The 22,902-nt window shown below is 40.7% G+C and overlaps 2 protein-coding genes across 6 annotated transcripts in view; one reads left to right on the plus strand and one right to left on the minus strand.

The window, feature by feature from the left end:
• The window catches only part of MGA (MAX dimerization protein MGA), a 166,763-nt gene that overhangs the window by 53,968 nt on the left and 89,893 nt on the right, over positions 1–22,902 (plus strand). For 3 of the 5 annotated variants that reach the window (XM_039232923.1, XM_039232926.1, XM_039232928.1), the window contains exons 1-2: positions 14,329–14,393; positions 21,409–22,539. In XM_039232923.1, the coding sequence (XP_039088854.1) occupies positions 21,476–22,539 (1,064 nt within the window). In that variant the 5' untranslated portion in view covers positions 14,329–14,393; positions 21,409–21,475. Of the gene's footprint in view, positions 1–14,328; positions 14,394–14,678; positions 14,743–21,408; positions 22,540–22,902 lie in introns of those variants that run through there. The other 2 variants (XM_039232924.1, XM_039232925.1) reach the window with 2 other exon arrangements.
• LOC120232279 lies at positions 13,614–14,741 on the minus strand. Its single transcript, XM_039232887.1, has 2 exons — positions 14,052–14,741; positions 13,614–13,829 (listed from the first exon to the last, which is right to left on the minus strand). The coding sequence occupies exons 1-2, from the start codon at positions 14,739–14,741 to the stop codon at positions 13,728–13,730; spliced, it is 792 nt and encodes a 263-aa protein (XP_039088818.1). The 3' UTR covers positions 13,614–13,727.

A 22,902-nucleotide genomic window follows, 5' to 3' on the forward strand; every position in this document is an offset into this window, starting at 1 on the left:
ATGACCTCAGCTGAAGTTGGATGCTTAACAGACTGAGGCAACCAGGCACGCCTAAGTATTTTGTTTTCAAATGTTTATTTATTTTTGAGAGGATTACTTCAGATCTTTAAAAAAAAAATAAAGATGAGAGGTGCGTTCGTGACTCAGTTGGCTGAGTGTCTGATTTCAGCTCAGGTCATGATCTCAAGGTTCGTGGGTTCAAGTCCCACGTTGTGCGTTTGCACGGACAGCTTGGAGCCTGCTTCTGATTCTGTGTCTCCTTCTCTTTTTCTCTGCCCTTCCTCCATGCACACATGCTTGTTTTCTCTCTTTCTCAAAAATACACATTAAAACAAAAAGATACAAAACTGAGGTATCAAGAAATTAAAGAACTTGCCCAAGTCACACAATCAGGAGTGGTAGAATTGGGATTCACTGGGACTCCGGAACCTTTGCTCTAAACTACTCCATGGAACTGCTTTAGATTATCTGCTGTTACCCTTTTTAAAGTTTTAATCCCTATTTATTTATTTTAAAGCTTTAATCCCTTAAATTGTGCATTTCTAGATCCTGCACTTCAGAAATCCTACTCAGAGAAATACCTTTACTCTTTGGGGCCTTGGTGTTTATTCTATTATCATTGCTGAATCTTATCTGTCTACCCTCCCATCACTTTTCCTCTTTTTCCTGTAGCGAGACTTGGTATAGATCAAGGGTAAATAAAACTAATGAAGTAGGGGAGCCAGGGTACCTATTAGTTTTGGCTCTTGAGGAAAAAAGCTTAAAAAGTTTTTAATATATTTAATTCCTGAAAAAATTAGCTTAAAGATAAATGTTTAAATATCAGAGACACTTCAAAACAACTAAAAAGCAGAAACAAAAGACCAGGACCCTTATATAACCTACTTTTTATAAACTCCAATCTTTTATCCCGTTTTTAGTGGTAAACTTTTTTTTTTTTAAAGATTTTATTTATTTCTAGGAGAGAGAGAGAGAGAGAGACAGCGTGAGCAGGGGAGGGTCAGAGAGAGAGGGAGTCACAGACTGAAACAGGCTCCAGGCTCTGAGCTGGCAGTCAGCACAGAGCCCGACGCGGGGCTCGAACCCACGAACCGCGAGATCATGACCTAAGCGAAAGTCGGATGCTTAACCGACTAAGCCACCCAGGCGCCCCTTTAGTGGTAAACATTTTATTTTAGCAAGTCAGTGTCATATTATGGTCATTCCAGGTTCTGGAAAATTACTTCACTAATCTGTGTGTGTACATTGGTTAGTGTTGTATTTTTCACTTTGAATCACAAAAAAGTTTGAGAAATATTTTTATAACGTAAGTAATACCAAATTTATTTATTTTTTAAATTTTCTGTGTTCCATGCAGACTCTCTTCTTGTACACTTTGGTTCCTTAGGTTTGTTAATCTCTAATGAGCTTCAGGTAAAAATATGTTGATGTTCTCCAAATTTACTTTCTCTGTAGTCCTTTTCTCTTTCAGCTCTGGTGGTTCTTAACCTTTTTTTGGAGGAACATACACTCTTTTGAAAATCTTACAAATCTTAATGGACTCACTCTAGAAAATTGCTACCATACATACAGTACACAAAATTCTCACACTTTTGGGAGTTTCATAGGACACCCTCCCTTAAGATTGTTTATGGATTAATTAGAGTCCCACCTCTAGATGAGCTCCCTGAACAATTGAATTTAATTCTTCCAAATACATAGATGATTTCCTAGTCTATATCTTCATATGTGTTTCTCTCCAGAACCCTAAACCCTGATATCCATTTACTTACTGGTCATCTGGATGTCCTCTTGCTTACTCTAATTTGTTCAAGAGCTATTTTTATTTACTTATTTTTCCTGAAGTATAGTTGACACACAATGTTAAATTAGTTGCAGGTATACAAGTAGTGATTGGACAAGTATATATATTATGCTATGCTCACCACAGGTATAGCTACCAACTATAGCCATAGGATTCTGTTATAATACCTTTGAGTATATACCCTCTGCTGGACCTTTTATTCTGGTGACTGATTCCATAACAGTAAGGAATAGTTATTCTATAACTGCAAGCCTGTATCTCTCAACTCTTCACTATTCTAGTTTTATTTATTTTTATTTGAGAGAGAGCATGAACAGGAGAGAGAAAGAGATCTTAAGCAGTTTCTAATGCAGGGCTTGATCCCACAAACCTGGGATCATGACTTAAGCCCAAATCAAGAGTCAAGATGCTCAACTGACTGAGTGACTCAGGTGCCCCACTACTTTTTATTTTAATCTTATGAAACTATATGTAGTTCCATTGAACACATTCTTATTCTTTGAGACATTCTTTCCTCCTTAGCTTCCATGATTCTACTCTCACCTTTTTCTTTTCTGTAACATCTTCTCTTCCTCCTTCCTTGATTCTACTTAAAAAAAAATTTTTTTTAATGTTGGGAGTGTCTGAATGGCTCAGTCACTTAAGCGTTTGAATTCAGCTCAGGTGATAATCTCATAGTTTGTGAGTTTGAGCCTCATGTCAGGCTCTGTGCTGACAACTCAGACCCTGAAGCCTGCTTCGTATTCTGTGTCTCTCTCTCTGCCCCTGCCTAGCTTTCTCCCTCCCTCCCTCTCTTTCTCTCTCTCTCTCAAAAATAAATAAATAATTTTTTTAAAAGTTTATTTTTGAGAAAGAGAGTGAGCCAGCAGGGGAGGGGCAGAGAGAGAGAGAGAGAGAGACAGACAGACAGACATAGAATCCAAAGCAGGCTCCATGTCCTGAGCTGTCAGCACAGAGCCAGATGTGGGGCTCAAACTCACAAACCGTGAGATTATGACCTGAGCTGAAGTCAGATGCGTAACCAATTGAGCCACCAAGGCGCCTCCTCCTTGATTCTTTACTGCTTATCCTCTAAATATCTATTTTTCCAGGATTCTGACCTTAACCCTTTGAGCTCCTTCACTCTGTATATTTTGGACAAACTTTTCCAAAATCCTTGGCTTCACTTACTCCCCAAAACTTTGTATATAACTAAAGTTTACACTTTTACCATCAAATGCCTATTAGATGTTTCCATTCAGATCAGTGGTTCCTAAATACTTGGGGGATTACATATCTCTTTATGAATTGGATTAAAGATACATCTTTCTCCCCAGAGAAATACACCAGACTTTGCATACCATTTTGGGATGTTCATGCCCCCTGCCAGAGCTCCTCTGTGGACTCCCTAGAGGTCTGTGGTCTCCTAATTAATTTTTTTATTGTTTAAAAAATTTTTTTTTAATTTTTGAGAGAGACAGAGTATGAGCGGGGGAGGAGCAAAGAGAGAGAGGGAGCCCCAGAATTGGCAGCAGGCTCCAGGCTCCAGGCTCCAAGCTGTCAGCACAGAGCCTGACGCTGGGCTGAACTTGTGAACCAGGAGATCATGAGCTGAACTGAAGTCAGATGCTTGACTGACTGAGCCACCCAGGTGCCCCTCCTAATTAATTTTTTAAATGTTTATTTTTGAGAGAGAGAGAGACCAAGTGCCAAGCAGGGGAAGGACAGAGAGAGAGAGGGAGACACAGAATCCAAAGCAGGCTTCAGGCTCTGAGCTGTCAGTACAGAGTCAGATGTGGGGCTCAAAAACATGAACCGAGAAATCATTACCTGAACTGAAATTGGGTGCTTTACCAACTGAGCCACTCAGGTGCCCCTGTGGTCTTCTAATTAAGAAATTGTAACCTAAGATGGTCCTGGGCTGCCTTTAATTCAGTGTGTCCAACATGAACACAATCATCATTGCCTCTCATTTTATTCTTATCCCTCTCATGTATGCCTCTAAATGTAATCATTTGGCTGTTAATTATCCACTAACATTCATTCTGCAAATATGTGAATGTTTTATATCTAACACAAGGTCTAATGTATAGTGTTAAAACAGACATAATCTGTTTCCTCAAAGCTCTCTCTATAGCCTAGTGATTAAAAGCATGAACTTTGGGGGACGCCTGGATGGCTCAGTCAGTTGAGCATCTGACTCTTGATTTTGGCTTGAATTATGATCCCAGGGTCATGGGATCAAACCCTGTGTTTGACTCTGCTGTGAGATTGGAGCCTGCTTGAGATTCTCTCTCTCTTTCTCTCTGTCCCTTTCCCTTACTCGCATGTTCTTCCTAAATTAAAAAATAAAAGCATAAACTATGGGTTAAAACTATGACTATTTAGTGCTTTGTGACTAACAGCAAGTATTTAATTTGTACCTCAGTTTTATCTCTGAAATTAGGATACTAGTAGTGCCTGTTTTATTGGTTGTTAGGATTAGATGAGTTAATACATGTAAAACGCACAGTAAATGTTAGCTTTTATTATTTGTGAAAGAGACAGACATTAAATGATCCTAAATATATATATTGATGAAGGTCCTGAAGTAACAGAAAAGGGTATTCTGAGAGATAATTTAGATTTGGGGGTAGGGATATTATTGCTATAAAAGTTACATATAGACAGACCTGAAAGATTAATTGATGTTAACTAGGTGAAGATTCATGGAGATAGGAAGCATTTCAGGATAAAGAAAAGGTGGTGGAAAGACCCTGAGGTAGTAAAGTGTTTGGAGCTTTTGATAAATAGAAAGTCATTGTATGTGAAGTCAGGTAAATTAGGGGGAGAAGGATGTGAATAGAGATCTGTAGTCCATGTTATAGAGTTTGGATATTATTCTGAATGAAATGAAAAGCTAATGGAAGGTTATGAATAGCAGAGACAGCAAGAACTGAGTTATCTTTAGAAAAGGTCACTTGTTCTTGTTGCTGTGTAGAGGATGGATTAGAGAAGAGCTAGAATGAATGCCTAGAGATCAAGTTAAGAGTCCATTGAGGGAGGGGGAAAGAGTCTGTTGCAGTAATCCAGGTAAGAGCTGTTGGTATTTAGGACTATGGTGGCAGCAATAGAGGTGGAGTGAAACATTTGGATTTAATATGTTTTAAAAAATTTTTTTCTATTAAGTTTATTTATTTAGAGGGAGCATGAGCAGGGGAAGAGCAGAGAGAAGGAGAGAGAGAGAATCCCAAGCAGGTTCTGCACCATTAGCACAGAGCTGAATGTGGGGGTTGAACCCCCAAACTGTGAGATTATGACCTGAGCTGAAATCAAGAGTCAGTCAATTAACTGACTGAGCCACCCAGGTGCCCTGGTCCACACCATCTTAAGCAGTGGCCACAGGTAATTTTCTAAAAACACATGAGTTTGAGTATGCCCTAGATCTTATTATAATCCCTTGGATGGCTCTTCTTTTTCTACAAGATGAAGTTCCCAACTCTTGATTGCTAGGTGTACTGTATAAATATGGTTCCCTTTGCCTTTTCTAGTCCTGTAGCCATATTACAGATGCTCAGTCTCACACTGCAGTGTTTGGCAGAAATCAGTGATTTTTCAGAACATTGGAAGGGGTGCTCACAACTGCCACTATGGACAGTCCTTTGATTTTCCATACAAGAGTAAGCTTAGAAATGCTTTGCTTCATTCTAGATCAGGCTGCCTACAGATAGAGACCCTTTCCTCTGTTGTCTTATTGCCAGTTACATTAAATACAGTATATGACAGAGTTTATTAATACTGTAATCAACATCTGTGCAAGCGTATACAATGCGCCCCCCCCCCCCATGCAGGAAAAGGTTGAAAAGAAAGGCAGTAAGAAGAAGGAGTTGATTACAATGGAAGTTAAGAAAGAAATCATCAAGGAGCACCTGGGGGGCCGTGGCTCAGTCGGTAAGTGGCCAACTTCAGCTCAGGTCGTAATCTCAGCGTTCTGTGGGTTCGAGCCCCACATGAGGGTCTGTGCCGACAGCTAACTCAGAGCCTGGAGCCTGTCTCCGAATTCCGTATCTCTCTCTCTCTGTGACCCTCCCCTGCTTGCACTGTCTCTGTCTCTCAAAAATTAAAATTAAAATTAAATAAAAATAAAATAAAATAAAAAAACAAGACATAGTAAATAAAAAAACTATAAAATTATCCAGAATTTGGAGATAGGACTGCCTGTATAAATCAGTACAGTACAAGTCAGTGTGGGAGATGATCACCCACAATCCTAAAGAGAGAGAGAGAGAAAGGGAGAAGAACCATTGGTTGAGTTGTGATCATGTAACAGTTGGCATTGTGTACTACTCATATGGCAAGTCACTGCTCATTTATCAAGTTAAAATTTATTAGAAATGTTTGTTTGTCTTGTGGAATACTCACAGAACAAGTTACTTACAATGCAAGGTTTTACTGTAGGTAATTCGGATAATGTATTCAAGGTGCTTGAGTAATATCTATATTCTCTATTTCAATACAGCTTTCTCTTTAACAGGTGTTCCCTGCCCTCCAGTGGTTAGATCACGGCTAACAGTTTTTAATAAACATAAAGATTATAAAAATCCTTTTACGGTGTTTATTTTTAAGTCATACTGAAAATCCCATTAGGTTTAATTTTCAGGTGAAACAATGCAACACCTCCCCACCCCACCCCATTTTCCATTATGTCTGATATGCTTGAAGCCCAACTTAAACTGAGTATAGCTTAACCTGCCTATTCTTTTTTTAAAAAAAAATTTTTTTTTTAATGTTTTTTTTTTATTTATTTCTAGGAGAGAGAGAGAGAGTGTGAGCAGGGGAGGGTCAGAGAGAGAGGGAGTCACAGACTCTGAAACAGGCTCCAGGCTCTGAGCTGGCAGTCAGCACAGAGCCCGACGCGGGGCTCGAACCCACGAACCGCGAGATCGTGACCTGAGCGAAAGTCGGACGCTTAACCGACTAAGCCACCCAGGCGCCCCTTAACCTGCCTATTCTTTTGCCACAGTGAGCCACCATGTGTCCTACAGATTTTATTTATTTATTTTTTTATGTTTATTTATTTTTGAGAGAGAGAGGGTTGGGGGAGGGACAGAGACAGAGGGAGACACAGAATCTGGAAAGCAGGCACCAGGCTCCACACTGTCAATGCAGGGCCTATCTCTGGACTTGAACTTAGAAACCCCAAGATCATGACCTGAGCCGAAGTCAGACACTTAACTAACTGAGCCACTCAGGTGCCCCTGTGTCCCACAATTTTGAAATATGTAATAATTAGTTGGGAGGTTCAAAGTCTGACCTTGGTTTTTGGTTTCACTACATTGTTCTCATGTAGTTCTGACAACGTTCTAGCATCTTGTTACCATGCAAAAACTATCATCTTGTTTTCAGAAATAATATCTACCCCTTTTGTCCCCAGCACACACTCAAAGTCACTTGCTAATCATGTGGCTATTCTTTAGTGTGGATTGGGGTATCTCCTGGCTAACGTCCTTTTCTCTTCTGTTGTTACTGATGAGGAGAGGCTGACTCTTGATATCTTGGTAAGGTGACTTACACCCCATCCTATGCCTTTTGTAGGTTATTTTTTCTCTGAAGACCAAATCTTAGGAGCCTGCTAGATATGACTAGCAGTTATTTCTAAATACTTGCTGCAAAGTTTCAATGGTATATCATGAAATAAGGACAATGTAGTAAAGTTTTCATGTATCTAAATGTATCAAAAATAAAAGACTTATTATGAGCTGTTCTCTCTAGATTTTTTGTCTTAAAGTATCCACTATTTTAAGAACAAATGGTAATAGGTGGGATACTTTGTAAGATAAAAATGTGGTCACCTTAATGATGGCCAACTAAATTTTTGTTTTAAGAGTTTATTTATTTTGAGAGAGCATGTACCTGCACTTGTGCTCGTGACCAGGGGACAGGCAGAAACAGGGTAGTTTGGAGCTCCATGGCACTGACAGTAGAGAGCCTGATATGGGGCTTGATATCATGAACTGTGACCTGAGTGAAAACCAAGGGTTTGAAGCTTAGCTGGGTGAGCCACCCACACTCCCCAACTAAATCTTTTTTGAAGGGAGATTTACTGATCTGTAATGTCCCAGTAGTCTAGGAGCTGCTCTGTTGACCATAGATCATTTCCATGAAGCATTACGGTCTTTGATGAAGAGTAAGCATGGGTTCCTTCATGCACATTTTCAGACAGTTTTTCAGTGAATTTTTCTGCTGTAGGCTTCCTTAATTTTGCCTGATTCCAGCCTTGAAGTTTACTTGCTGTCTTCCAGTCTTCTTTGGCCAGTAGTTCTCCTTTCTGTTTTTATAAGTACTCATATGTATTTTAAATCTCTGTGCAGCACTAAGCTTAGTTAGGTAAATTTCTTCTTGTTTTTCCTTTTATGCTTTCTCAGAGAAGATGTTTCTTTTAAGGGCTTAGTAGTACATAGACAACTTTTATTGTTTATATTTCTTTTAGACCTATTCTTTTTTATTTTGTAATTCATCTGAAACTAGCTTATTTTGAGTTTATTTTGAGAAAGAGCATGTATGCATGCATGAGAAGTTGGGGAGGGGAAGAGAGAAATGGGGAGAGAGAATCTCAAGCAGGCTCTATACTGTCAGTGCAGAGCCCAACTTGGAGTTAGAGCCCACTGACCCTGAGATCATAATCTGAGCCGAAATCAAAAGTTGAAAGCTTAGCTGACTGAGCCACTCAGGTGCCCTTGAAACTAGTTTCTTAAACTTCAATTTTTGAGAGGGGGAAAAAGAGAGCACAAGCAGGAGAGAGGCAGAGAGAAAGGGAGACAGAGGATCCAAAGTGGCCACTGTGCTGATGGCAGAGAGCCTGATGTAGGGCCTGAACTGCAAGATCTTGGAGGTTAAGAAAAGTTTCCTGAGGAGGTGACCTAGTTTAGGCATGAAGAAGGGTGGTGGGTGAATAGCAATTAGGTTTGAGGCATCTGGGAAGATCTTAGCAGAGGGTAAGGAACATGAATAGGTGGTCTTGAGATAAGACGCAGGAAGGGGAAATGGCATTTCTTTTTTTTTCTTTTCAATTAAAAAAAGTTTATTTTTGAGAGAGAGTGCGAGTTGGGCAGGGACAGAAAGAGAGGGAGACACAGAATCGGAAGACAGGCTTCAGGCTCTGAGCTAGCTGTCAGCACAGAACCCATGTGGGGCTTGAACCCGACAAACCATGAGATCATGCGTGACCTGAGCTGAAGTGAGTGGTTTAACCAACTGAGCCACCCAGGTGCCCTGGGGAAATGGCATTTCTTAATGAAGCTGAGCCAAATTCAGATGGTTAACCAACTGAGCCACCTAGGCACTTCACTGAGGTATTCTTTTATTCTGAAGATATTTACTGTTTTTTTTTTCTTGTAGATGAGTATATGTAGATTGCAGTCCTCATTACAATTTGTTGCTTTTATTACCAGATGGTAAATTATAGAATCATAATGTTTCTAACATTGCAAAGAATTTGTTTGCCTTTGTTGGTTTTCTGAGTAATACTCACTTGAACGTCATTCAGGCAAAAAAACCAGTCAATAAGTAATTAGACTTGCCTAGGAAAATATTCTTATTTCCAAGTATCTGTCAAAAATATGTATCCATTTCTCTAAGGAGAAATAATGTGATAAGAGTCAGTGGTATGAGTTTTGTTGTTATTATTTTGGTACTAATTTTTTCTAATTAACAGCTGTGCCCCTTTGGAAAACATTGATCAAAGCAGAATGCTTGTTTGCGTATATAACATGAGTATGATTAAATGTATTGTGATCCTGTTTTCCAGACCCTAAATTGTTGGACATTAAATCATTACTTGGTACTTCCACAGAAAACTGGGGCCCATGGTTTCATATTCATTCATTCAACAGATGTTATATGTTCGCTCTGTTTCAGGCATTGTGTTGTGCACTGGGATAGAGTTGATTTAACTTAATTAATTTAATTAATGTGGGCAAGACATTAATCAGTACATAGTTTTAAAAATAATTAGATTTGTGGTAGGTGCTAAAAGAAATAGAGGGTACTGTGAAAGCATTTTACAGGGAGACCTCATCTGATCTTGGACGTTAAGAAAAGGTTTTTTGAGGAGGTGACCTAGCTTAGGTATGAAGAGGGGTGAATAGCAGTTAGGTTTGAAGCATCTGGGAAGATCTTAGTAGAGGGTGAGTAACATGATAATGTGGGCTTAAGATATGAGGCAGCAAGGGGAAATGGCATTTCTTAATGAATATTGATAACATCCTGTCACATTTCTATTCTCTTTTACATCCTTACCTTTCTCAACATTTTCTAGAACATGTTTTTCATCACATTACTATGCTGGTTAAGAAAGTTTTAAAGCTCTTCATTCAGTAGATTGTTAGTTCCTTGAAGGCAGGATTAAAAAATTTTTTTTTAATTTTTATTTTTGAGAGAGAGACAGAGTATGAGTGGGGGAGGAGCAGAGAGAGAGCAAGACACAGGATCTAAAGCAGGCTCCAGGCTCTGAGCTGTCAGCCCAGAGCCCAATGTGGGGCTCGAAGTCATGAAATGTGAGATCATAACCTGAGCTGAAGTTGGACACTTACTTGACTGAGCCACTTAGGTCCCCCACTTTTTGCCTCTTATAATTCCTTAGTCCTAAAGGTTTCAGATATTGGAGCTTATCACATTTTGCCCCTAGATAGGAGTTGGTTTTAGTTGCAATACTAAATGGTAGGCAAGGATGGGGTTGTGTGTAAGCTAGTATGATTCCCTCTTTTTTCCCCCCTTTTGCCTACTACACAGGTTTATTGCTAGTGAAGGAACTTTTTTGTAAAAAGTCGTTTTTAAAAATTAGTATGTATGTAGCTGGTTTTTATTGTGTTTTGGGGTATATGTGATGATTATTTTGTCTATAAAGATTTAAGGTGCTCAAGACTGAAGATTTTAGTCATTTTGAGAGAAATATGTCACTAGTAGATACTGGAACTGAGTAAGTTGGATCTGAATAGATTGGATAAGGAATAAACTTTATTATTATTATTATTATTATCTTTAAACATTTATTTATTTTGAGGGAGAGAGAGAGAGTGTGAGCAGGGGAGGGGCAAAGAGAGAGGGAGACACAGAATCTGAAGCAGGCTCCAGGCTCTGAGCTGTCAGCATTGAGCCCGATGTAGGGCTCGAATGCACCAACTGTGAGATCATGACCTGAGCTCAAGGTGGATGCTTAACGAACCGAGCCACCCAGGTACCCCTATAGTTTCTTAAGTGGATTCTATTAAGTTGTGCCAACTCTTCAGAGTTCTAGTGTAGACATCTGAACAGTGCATGAAGTATTCCTTTCCCTTTTCCTCAGCATATACAAGGCATTAAAATATTTGAATAGGAAAAATGCATATAAGTGGAATAGGGCCTATGTGTTTATAGAGCATCTTGGATCAAGTTTGTGTTTATATTCCATGCATTCTCTGTCCCCACCTCCCTTAATATTTAGTAAAATATCATTGAAAGCTCAACTAAGGGAAACCAAGGGAAAAGTTTTTGTATTAGGCTGGATGAACAAGGGTGAGCTGTGATAACTGAAATGAATTTCTTTAAATTAAAAAAATATTTTAGAGAGAAAGCACTGGAGCAGGGCAGAGGGAGAGAGAGAGAATCTCAAGCAAGCTCTGTACTGTAAATGCAGAGGCTGCCTCAAGGCTGGATTTCATGAACCATGAGATCAATGACCTGAACCAAGAAAGAATTGGAACGCTTAACCTAGTGAGCCACCCAGGTGCCTGAAATGATAGAATTCTAATAGCAAGGTTAAACTCTGGAGCGTCAGCTTTAGCAGTTACTTAGCTTGGTGCTCTAAAAACTTGGGTTATATAGAAGTGCCCTTTAAAGGAAGAAGTTCTTTTTTGTTGTTTTTAAGTTTATTTTGAGAGAGCTCCAGTGAGGGAGGGGCAGAGAGAGCAGGAAAGAGAGTGAATCTCAAGCAGGCTCTGCAATGCCAGTACAGAGGCAGATGTGGGGCTCATTCCTATGAACCATGAGATCATGTGCTGAGCCAAAACCAAGAGTCGGTTGCTTAACCAACTGAGCCATCCAAGTACTGCAAAGGAAGTTCTTATATATATATATATCCAAAGAATACAACCAAGGACCCAAGGTTGAGAAACACTGCATTAAAAGTTGAGTTTAGCCATTTAAGAGGGTACTTGAAAAAGCAAACAAAGAAGTGGTTATTTGGTACTCGCATGTTAAATAAAAAATGGGTCATTGAAATGATATGGCAGTATCATTTTTAGACTAAATAAAAACATAAATTGTTTTTTTTAAAAAACTGTGTATTCATTTATTTTGAGAGAAAGAGTGTGTGTGCTCATGAGCAGGGAAGGAGCAGGGGTCGGGGCAGAGAGAGAATCCCAAATAAGCTCCTTTCTAAAGTGAATCGTGAGATCATGACTTGAGCCAAAATCAAGAGTCGGACAGTTAGCCAGCTGAGTTCCCCCATTCTTTTCCTTTTATTTGAGAATGTGTGAGCATAAGCAGGCACACATAAACAGGGGAGGGCAGAGATGAAAGAGAACTCCAAGCAGTCTCCATGCTCAGTGTGGACCCTGACATGGGGCTTGATCCTACAACGTTGGGATCATGACCTGCACCGAGGTCAAGAGTTGGTTGCTTAACAGACTGAGCCACCCAGGTACCTCTCAGATTCTTGGTAGTACATTTCTAGACCTTTACAGGGTAGGCAGACCCTACTTTGAAAAACTGTGGGTAGTTTGTCTTTTCTACTAGGAGATCCAATGCTGAGTCTTCACAATATGGTAGTGGTTTTAAAAGATCCGGCATTTCATAATGTTTGCTTGTTGCAGGAAGAAAGAAAATCTCCGCTTTCCATGTCTTCCAGGGTGTCCTCTAAAATTCTCCAATGAGAGATACCACTTATGTTAACTTGTCTGTTTCGGGATGTAACTACCACTGGGTGTGGTTGTTAACCAGTAATCAGTAATTTACATCTTAGAATCAGATGCTTTAAGGCTAAGTCAATATATTTTATTTCTGCCTTTAATTTTGTATGAGGAAACCTAACACACTTGAGAGGAAGGCCTTCTTAGAAGAGGTGGTAAACTCTGAGAAGGCAGGGAAAGGTTTTTGGGGTCAGGGAAGAGGAGTAAGATGTCAAAGAAACTGGCACTTTTCAGTTTTGTCTGGGATCTTGCGTATTATTCATTTGTTGTGCTCTTGTTGACAATGCCTGAGTGGGGGTTTCAGAGGAAGTTCAGAAGCCCGTAATCTTTAGCCTACACATTTTCCAGTCCATACTAATTCCAGCAGTTTCTTCCCATGGTGTGGCAGAGGGAGTGCTGAATGAAGAGAAAAAGACCCTTCTTCATAATATGTCTGGAGTCCAGCTCTGATCAGTCCTGTTGGGATATGCTACTTCTCCTTGGCTCTTTTCTTTCAACTCCCTCATTTTTTTTCATAGTATTTTGTGTTGTCATCTAGCAATTAATATATTCTAAGTACTTGCTAATTCTTCTAAAAGTGAAAGAATACAGTTTGGAAACAAGGACCACAATTTCTGCTCTTACCACAGACTTCTATTTTGCCTCTTCTCTCTCACTTTAAACAACTCTCCCTTTTTACTTGAGTGTTAGCAGTTCAGAAGAGTGGCTGATAAAGGGTAGGGAATAAGAAATAATTTTTGATGTTTGGTTGGGAGAAATCCTGTTCCTTAATTTGTTCAGCAACTGCCTGACATTATATTCAGCAGTTTTCCCTTTGCACTTCATACCTTAAGTATCTTGAACAACAAAAACTGAAAACACAGGATCAAGGCATGAAAGCTTAGATAATACTCTGTGATGCAAAATTCTTGTTTCCACGTTTTACTGTTTTATTAGGACATCTTTCATATTTATATCAGGCAAGTTAGTGGCAACTCTTCTTCCTTTCCCATTTGGTAGTGGAATTTTCGGTCTCCTTCCTACTCTCCTAGTGTTCTTTCGAAGATGGTGCAGACGACACCCGTCTCAGGCTTTTCTTCAGGGTTTCCCGACGGTCTGGCGCTATCCAAACCTACAGCACACTAGAGAGGAAGATCGAGGATTTTGATGAGTTCGGGAAGCCCCCCGGGGCTGTGGAGTCAGATGTGGGTGGGGCTGGGTGCGGCAGGGGCGGGGCAGCCGAGGAGCCCGAGGGAAACCGTGGAGGGCACTTTTGAGAAAGCCCGCGGGTAAAGGTTTCACGGTTTTCACGAAGCCTTCGTGTGCGAGGCTGAGGTAATTGGGGTGCCTTCTTCCTCCCTCGCCTTTCTTGATTCTGGAAGCTTCATTAGGCTTTTATCGGTTTCTGGGACCCGGAAAACCAGCAGCTTGAGCTCCAGGGGCGGGTCCCAAGGGTCTTGTCGCTGCTTCGGGGCCGTTTGGCCTCCTGGTGTTGGGGGAGGGGCGAGGGAGGTGCTGCTCGCGCCTCCTTTTGCGCTTGCGCGGTGGACTCTGAGCGGGTAGGAGCGCGTGCGCGGTGACGTGGACGTCCGGTGCGCGCGCAGGCTCTTCAGCTGAAGCGGACACACGGTGTGCGAACCGAACAGAATAACCCGCCCCCAGCGGGATGTGAAGGACTCCGGGTGAGGCCGGCCACGCCCCGTACGGTAACTCTCGGGGCTGGGTGGAGGGCGTCTCTTTAGTATTGGCCCGATTGGAGTTTTTCGAGAGTTTGAAGCGCTTGTGGATTTGAACAGCGTGAGAAGCGTTCCTCTGTGCGATCTTCGCACGCCCCAGCCAGGCCGGGCCTTGCGCGGGGCGCCTTTGGCGCGCGCCTGTGGCCCCCTGAGCGAGGCTGCGCATGTCACCTCGCGCGCGTCCCCGGCCTCACTTCCGCGTCGCGCAGCGAACTCACTGGTAACATCGACGCCAGAGAGAGCGGCCACGAGGCGGGCGGGGTGAGAAGCGCCCTTGGCGCGGCCCTGCCCTCGCGTGCGTGGGGTGCCGCACCGCATGGTACGCTCCGCGTGATGACTTTCGGCGCGGCGCTTTATGTCGAGAGCTCTGCTTGTGCGCTTTGCATTTTAGAGCTCAGGTCTCGGGGTTCAGAAAGTCTGAGGGAAATGGTGCTGACGTCGCTTATTAAGGAGCTGTGTGCAGCTTTTTGACACCTGTGTAAACGTCTCTTTTAGCTTGTAATTTCCGGACAAGTTGTTCGAGGCAGGACCGCGCGCGAGTTTAGTAAGGAAGGCGAGGAAGTGAACCGTACGGGAGTGGGAACTTGGTAAACAAAGACCGGTGGCTAGTAAGTGCAGAAATGAGGGCGGGGAAAACAGGTGGGAAGAACAGGTGTTATTTTCTTTTTTCCTCCGTGGGCAGTCTTTGATGAGTTCTCTGTTTATAAGGTTTCCCGCGTCAGTTAAATTGTCGAGTATGTCTCTGCCCTCTGGTAGGTGGGTCGAATAAGCCTATTTGAGCACCAGTAACCAAAGTTGAGGGGTATGTGCCAAGAGTATGGAGAAGTTAGGGATCATTTCATACCGTATTGAGAGTGGAAATGGTAATGTCTTCTGTGAAGATTTTTGCTTTGCTTTTGGAACCCTGGGGAGGGCGCAAGAAGGGGGGACGAGGAAGGTCTTAAAGGAGGGGTGACTGATGGCAGAACAACGTGAGTGACTAAAGTACACCTTTTTCTGAGGGAAGACCACTCTCCCAGGGTTCGCCTCGCCGAAGCAGACACATGGATGAAGAGAACTCTCGAGCCCACCCGCGCACCACCGGTGGGTGTTGTAAAGCTTCTCAGGCTTCTGCGGTGTAATCCCTGGCAAATACTGCCTGTTCTGCCTCTTCTTTTTGGGCACGACGCCGCAGCTAGGCTGCAGGGAAAGTGCCTGGAGGCGGCGAGACGACTGCTGGGAAGGGGGCTGGCCCGAGAGGGCCGGGTGGCTGGTTCTGTAGTCTCCACGGTAACAGAATGCGACTAGATCCCGCGGAGCGTTCCGCAGGTTCCGGCCGGCGGCACGTGATCTGTCGGGACTCCTCTTCTCCGGAAGAGCTTTCCTTGCGGCATTTTTTCACGTGGTTGTCGGCCAGCTGGCCTCTGCAGTTAAAAAGCGGTGATTGTGGGCCCTTGATAGTCGACGGCGACTGCTCTTCCTGGGGACTGGCAGGAGGCCTTTTCACTTACAAGGGTATGGGGTTAGTGTTGGTGTTTCTTCCAGATAGTTGTGTTTCCAGCGGTTATGTGGTTAGAGTGGGTTGAGTTCAGCTAACAGAAAACACATGCTTAGGACTTGAGGAAATTCAGTGCCCTGGGTACTCAAACAGGGTAGCTGTTTGATTCCTGTCCTTTTCTGCCGTGAAAGTTCTTCAAATTCTGTTTATGCGACTGCTAGGACCTGAGAGCTTGTTAACCCGGAGTTGTTAAAGGGCCATCCTAGGAATAGAAAACGCTCCTGTAGTTAGCATTAACTAATGTATTTGGGGAGGGAAGAAAAGGGGAGTACTCTCTTCGGTAAATGCAGTTCTTGCCTTAAAACCTAAAGCATTTCAGTTAGTATTTTGCGCTTTACAGGACTGTGGTAATGATAAAATGTCCAGGATGTTGTCTGGTCTGGAGTAAGTTCTTCCTAAAGAGATATCAAGTATCACTTATTTAACTATTAAAATCAGCCTAATGGTTAAGAATTGGTGGTTGGCTATTTTACTGTTTTTGCCACCATTTGCTGTCGTGTTTTTAAAGTAATGGTGTTTTGATTGGGTGTTATTTTGGTGGGGAGAGTGGGGTGGAGCATGGAGCAGTACATGAATCATTGAATTAGGTAACTACTTAATGAACTAACTAGTGTATTTTGTAAGTTGCAGGAGGGTCATGGCTTTAGTAGTTAAACATTTCCCCAAGAGGTCACTGGTGAAGGCATTTAGAGTAGGGACTCTGAAATTGTAACAGTTTATTTATGGCACTTGCCACATTACTTACCTGAAAACAACATTCTCTCTGAAAGCGCCAGCCTGGCGCGCCGTGTGTGTATGTGTATGCATGTATTCTGATGGGACTTGTTCAGAATGTTAGAGTATTTGCCATCCACAACTAAACTTACTTCCTTGGCTTGTTATCATTTTATTGTGTAGATAAATGCTTGATATTGAAAAGCTGAACTGAATTTTTTTTTTGTAATTGTGGTCTTCCTTAAAGCTTTTAGAGAGCCAAATATAAGGTATTTAAAAAACTTGCTGGCAAGAGATTTATTTCTGCATGAGTTACCTAAACCTTTGTAAAGTAAATTTGATTTTTTCAGTTGGTTAAAGCCTTAGACTTTAGAGTGTTAAGTATGTGTCTGAAGTAGCTGAATATATTGAATTGACTGCCCTTTGATTATAAGATCCTGTATAGTATCCCAGAAGTGTAGGCATGCTTATATTGAAATCTGTGCTTAAAGATTGTTATGGAGGGGCACCTGGGTGGCCCAGCTAGTTAGATGTCCATGCTCTTGGTCTGGTCTCGGATCTTGATCTTAGAGTCTTGAGTTCAAGCCCGGCATTGGATTCCTCCCTGGGCATGAAACCTACCTAGGGGGGAAAAAAGATTGTTATGGACTAAGAACTAAATTCCTTGCTCCCATATCAGTAGCAGTGTATAGCAAAAGATCCAGAGATTGTTTTGGCCATAAATTAGGTCTCTGGTTTTTTTATGCATTTTGATTAACCATGGGATGGTTTGATTGGAAGGTTTTTTCCCCCTACAAACAACTTAGACAAATTGTTATGTCTAGAAATTATTTTTCCTGTCTTCATATACACTTTTACCTTAAAAAATTATATTATCTGTGCACAGAGTTGAAATAGGGCAGACTGACTTTTCTGCACTTAATTTTTTTAGGCAAAAGGAGAAATTTGAAATGTGTACATATGAAATTAGCATAAAATTTACTTCAGTGCATTCTGTAACACTAAATGGAATTTCTGTCAGTTGAATCTTTGGCATTTTCATGGATTTTTAAGAGTGCTTTCTGAAGCATTGGTTAAAACTCTTTGCCCTAGTTTTACCTATAATGAACTGAAAACCAAGATTCTAATATTATAGAAGATAATGTTTAAGAAATTCTGAACCCCTTTTAATGTATTCATAGGTTTGGAATATCTAAAAAATTTTTCTGGTAGTTCTTAGCCACCTTGTATTAAGTAAATATACTTAATAAGAATGTTTTACATAATTGCTCACAAAAATGGTGGTTTGTGAAAAAAAAGCTTTGAACTTTATCAGCTATATATAGGATTTTGCAGTTTGAATTATATGTTTTTCTGAATTTTCTAAGCTTTATTTTTTAATGTTTATTTAGAGAGAGAGTGCTTGAACGCGAGTTGGGGAGAGAGAGAGAATCCTATGCAGGCTCCACATTGTCAGTGCCCGGAGCCCAATGTGGGGCTTGAACTCATGAACCATGAGATAGATCACGACCTGAGCTTAAATAAAATCGGTTGCTTAACCAAGTAGTCCACCCAGGTGCCCCTCAGCTCTACTATTTTTATAGTGCCCTTATTTTTTACTTCTAAGTCTATTTTAATTTTGCTTTATCAATCTCTGATAGATGTTGCCTAAACTTACTAGTTTTAGGAAACCACTGAACTTAATTGCCTTAAGCCTGAGGCAACTTTTGAAAAGAATCACCCTAAATTTTCTGTCTTAAAAATAAGCTCCAAATCAGTGAAGATACTGTTTTTTCATCTTTCCTGGGTATTAGTGCTTTAGTGTAAGGAAGTGGGATTCTATTTTTATATCTAGCCATAATAGGAAACAATAGCCAACCTTTTTGAAGTCTTGACTTTTAAAATATCTATTATCCTCAGGCTAATTGTGAATATTTTAAGTTTTTTGGTCATGTGGCCAGTTCTCTAAAAAGAGGTAAAGTTCAGATCATATGATTTTGCTGCTTGTCTGTAGCTCTGAGGAAAGATAAAATTAGACTTTTTAATTAAAATGAGTAGCACCAATAAAAGGCCGATTTGATTAAAATTGCTGACCCACATATGAAGGAGTAGTGATGTAGCATCTTTCTTATTGGTGTAAATGCTAATTAAAGGTAACTTTATATCTTGTAGAATATTTAGGTAATTTAGCACATCAGTTGAATTTAACAATAACAACCTGAGATTTCTTTATAACTTTTTATTGAGATATAAATCACATAAAAAAATTCACCATTTGAAAGGGTACGCTTCACAGGTTTTAGTTCCTGAACATTTCTATCACGCCCAAAAGAAACCCCACATCCATTAGCAGTTGTCCCAGCTCTCTCTCTCCTTCCCCTCGCAACCACTAATTTAGTTTTTAGCTCTGCAGACTTGCTTATTTTAGACATTACATACAAATGAAATCATACAATATATGTGGGATTTTATTTTGTTTTTTTAATGTTTATTTATTTATTTAGTAATAGACACAGAATCTGAAGCAGGCTCCAGGCTCTGAGCTGTCAGTGCAGAGCTCAATGTGGGGCCTGAACCCATGAACTGTGAGATCATGAGCTGAAGTTGGACACTTAACCAACTGACCCCGTTATAAGTGGACTTTTAAAAATGAACTAATTTTAACTTTTTCAAATATATTGTATGTTCACAAGGTAAAAAATTTACTGAGTGTTACAGTATGTATTTTCCCATCCACCTCGTTTTCCCTTGATATGTATAGCCAGCACTACTAGTTCCTTTCCTATCTTTACAAATAGTATGTATATGTCAAGCAAATATGTACATACTCTACTTCCTTAGCTTTTTGTTTTTAACTTTATCAAGAGGTGTAACATAATCCATAACTCTTCGGAACATTTTGCCTGTAATATCTTGTAGAGTATGAGTGCATAAGATTTATACATTCTCTTTTTAATTTTAGATTTGTTTATTTATTTTTAAAGTTCATTTATTTTGAGAGAAGAGTGAGCATGCACGCACGGGGGAAAGGCGGAAAGAGAGAGAGGGAGAGAGAAAATCCCAAACAGGCTCCAAACTGTCAGCTCACAGCTTGATATAGGGCCACAACTCCCAAAACGAGAGATCATGACCTGAGCTGATGTTAGACACTTAACTGAGTGAGCCATCTAGATGACCTTATATACTCCCTTTTTTTTTTTTAAATTAAAAAAAATTGATTTACTTTTCAGAGAGAGAGAGACAGACAGACAGTGTGAGCAGGGGAGGGTCAGAGAGAGAGAGGGAGACACAATCTGAAGCAGGCTCCAGACACTGAGCTAGCTGTCAGCACAGAGCCCGACGACACAGGGCTCGATCCACAAACCATGAGATCATGACCTGAGCTGAAGTTGGACGCTTAACTGACTGAGCCACCCAGGCACGCCTGTATTCTCTTTTTTAGCTTCAGAATATTCCACTTTGTCAATGTACCACCGTTTATTTAACCAGTCTCTCTTGATGGATTCTCCCCCGCCCCAAAGGCTTTTGTTGTTCTACATGGAAATACAGGGAGTAATCTCGTATCTATCATTTATCATGGGTATGTTTGTGTGCATGTGTGTGCATTTAACATAAGGTCTTAGAAGAACTGAAGTTTCATAGGATATATGCATTTGTACTTTTGATATATTTTTTTTAAATATGTATTTATTTTTGACAGAGAGAGAGAGAGAGAGGTCATGGGGGGAGGGGGGCTACCTAGGATCCGAAGCAGACTTCATGCTGGCAGCAGAGAGCCTGATGTAGGGCTTGAACTCACGAACTGTGAGATCATGACCTGAGCTGAAGTCGATGCCTGACTGACTGAGCCACCCTGTACTTTTGATATTTTCATGTTGCCCTCTATCATAGAGAGTCTATTGCCTTACAGTCTCATCATCTGGTTAGATGAGAATTCTGGTTGATTTATACCCTTTCCAACACCTTTACTGAATTTTGACTTTTGCTGGTGTGATATGGGGTAAAAAAGTGTCAAGATGGTTTTAATTACGCATTATCTCTTATTTTGATGTTACGTTTTCATAGCTATTTGCTTTTCTTTTGTACACTTTTTGATATAGTATGGTACTGTGTTTTTTCTCTTTTTATGATTATTTTAGCTTTTCTCTAGTTTTACTGTAATAGGGCAGTATGTAATACATATACAAAATGTATTGATCGTTTACATTATGGTAAGCCTTCCATCAACAGTGGTTTATTAGTAATTAAGTGTTTGTGGAGTCAAAAGTCAAAACACAGGTTTTCTTTTATTTTTTTAAATGTTTTTATTTTTGAGAGAAAGAGCGTGTGTGCAAGCCGGGGAGGGGCAGAGAAAGGGGGGGCGTACAGAGGATCCGAAGCAGGCCCTGCACTGACTGCAGAGAGCCTGATCTGGGGCCTGAACCCACAAACTTTGAGATCATGATCTGTGCTTAAGTCGGATGCTTAACTGAGCCACCCAGGTACTCCTGCATGGGTTTTCACCTGTGCATGCAACGAAGTGAGGTCAGGTGGACCCTGAGTTGTTCAAGGGTCAGCTGTAATTAGATTAAAATGAATTTTAAAAAGGTAAATAATTCAAAGTGAATATCATTACATTGAGAGAAAGGCAGAAGCAAAGTCTTCAAAGAGTTTAGGAATATATTTTGGGGATAGCATAATCATTGTTGTATTTTTAACTAAATATAAACGTTTACTTGATTAAAGGGTTTTGTTTTTGTTTTGCTTTTTTTGTAGGCTGGATAGTCCACTCTAACTATGTGGTGACTACAATTACCTTACTACTGAGTTTCCCACTGGAATCATGGAGGAGAAACAGCAGATTATATTGGCTAATCAAGATGGTGGAACAGTGGCAGGAGCAGCACCTACCTTCTTTGTCATCCTAAAACAGCCAGGAAATGGAAAAACTGATCAAGGAATTTTGGTAACTAATCGGGATGCCTGTGCTTTGGCTAGCAGTGTATCATCACCAGGAAAATCTAAAGGGAAGATTTGCCTTCCAGCTGATTGTACTGTGGGAGGAATCACTGTCACTTTGGATAACAACAGTATGTGGAATGAATTCTATCATCGAAGCACAGAGATGATTCTGACCAAGCAGGGAAGACGCATGTTTCCATACTGTCGTTACTGGATAACAGGTTTAGATTCAAATATGAAGTATATCCTTGTTATGGATATATCTCCTGTGGATAATCATCGTTATAAATGGAATGGTCGCTGGTGGGAACCAAGTGGGAAGGCTGAGCCCCATGTTTTGGGGAGGGTTTTTATTCATCCAGAATCTCCTTCCACAGGTCATTATTGGATGCATCAACCAGTATCTTTCTATAAACTGAAACTTACCAACAATACACTGGACCAAGAAGGGCATATCATCTTGCACTCTATGCATCGCTACCTGCCAAGACTTCATTTGGTGCCTGCAGAAAAGGCTACTGAAGTGATACAATTAAATGGTCCTGGTGTCCACACTTTTACCTTCCCACAGACTGAATTCTTTGCAGTAACAGCTTATCAGAACATTCAGATTACCCAGTTGAAAATAGATTACAATCCATTTGCTAAAGGCTTCAGGGATGATGGGCTGAATAGTAAGCCCCAGAGAGATGGAAAACAAAAGAACAGCTCTGACCAGGAAGGTAGTAGTGTTCCCAGTTCTCCTGGTCAGCGGGTCCGTCTTACGGAAGGTGAGGGCTCAGATCTACAGCTAACTGAATCAGATCCTTTATCACGGGGTCATGAAACATCAGGCAAGGGTTTGGAGAAGGCTTCTCTTAATATAAAACGAGACTTTCTTGGCTTCATGGATATTGATTCAGCACTTCGTGAAGTTCCTCAGTTGAAACAAGAGGTTACTGAAAGGTAGGTTAACAGCTTTTCTATTCTTAGAGATAAAAGGAAGATTTTGGATTTAACATTGGTTATGTGGACTGCTGACTTCAGATCAATATCATTTATTGAAATCAGTAAGTGTAAGCCACTATAAAATATACCACAGTTTTTACATGATGTGAACTGACAGCTAAATTTTTTGGAATGAATATCAGTTGGGTTCAGGATTTAGAATTATAGGCAAATTAGCGGTGTTTGAGAATGGGGACCTTTTGCTCATTTAGATTTCGAGTTTTAGAATTTTTAGGTTTAGAATTTTATTAATCGTTCATGACTGTTCTTTGGTAATACCTATAGAGAGAACTCTTGATTAATTAGGGAAGGGAAAAGAAA

Source organism: Hyaena hyaena, unplaced genomic scaffold, assembly GCF_003009895.1.
Source record: "Hyaena hyaena isolate Hyena2069 unplaced genomic scaffold, ASM300989v1 scaffold_70, whole genome shotgun sequence".
NCBI classification, from domain to species: domain Eukaryota; kingdom Metazoa; phylum Chordata; class Mammalia; order Carnivora; family Hyaenidae; genus Hyaena; species Hyaena hyaena.

Coding starts and splice junctions, on each gene's coding strand:
- LOC120232279 (XM_039232887.1), bottom strand. CDS start 14,741: ATGCGGTGCGGCACCCCACGCACGCGAGGGCAGGGCCGCGCCAAGGGC. Junction 13,830..14,051: donor AGCTTCCAGAATCAAGAAAG/GCGAGGGAGGAA, acceptor CTTCCTCTCTAG/TGTGCTGTAGGTTTGGATAG.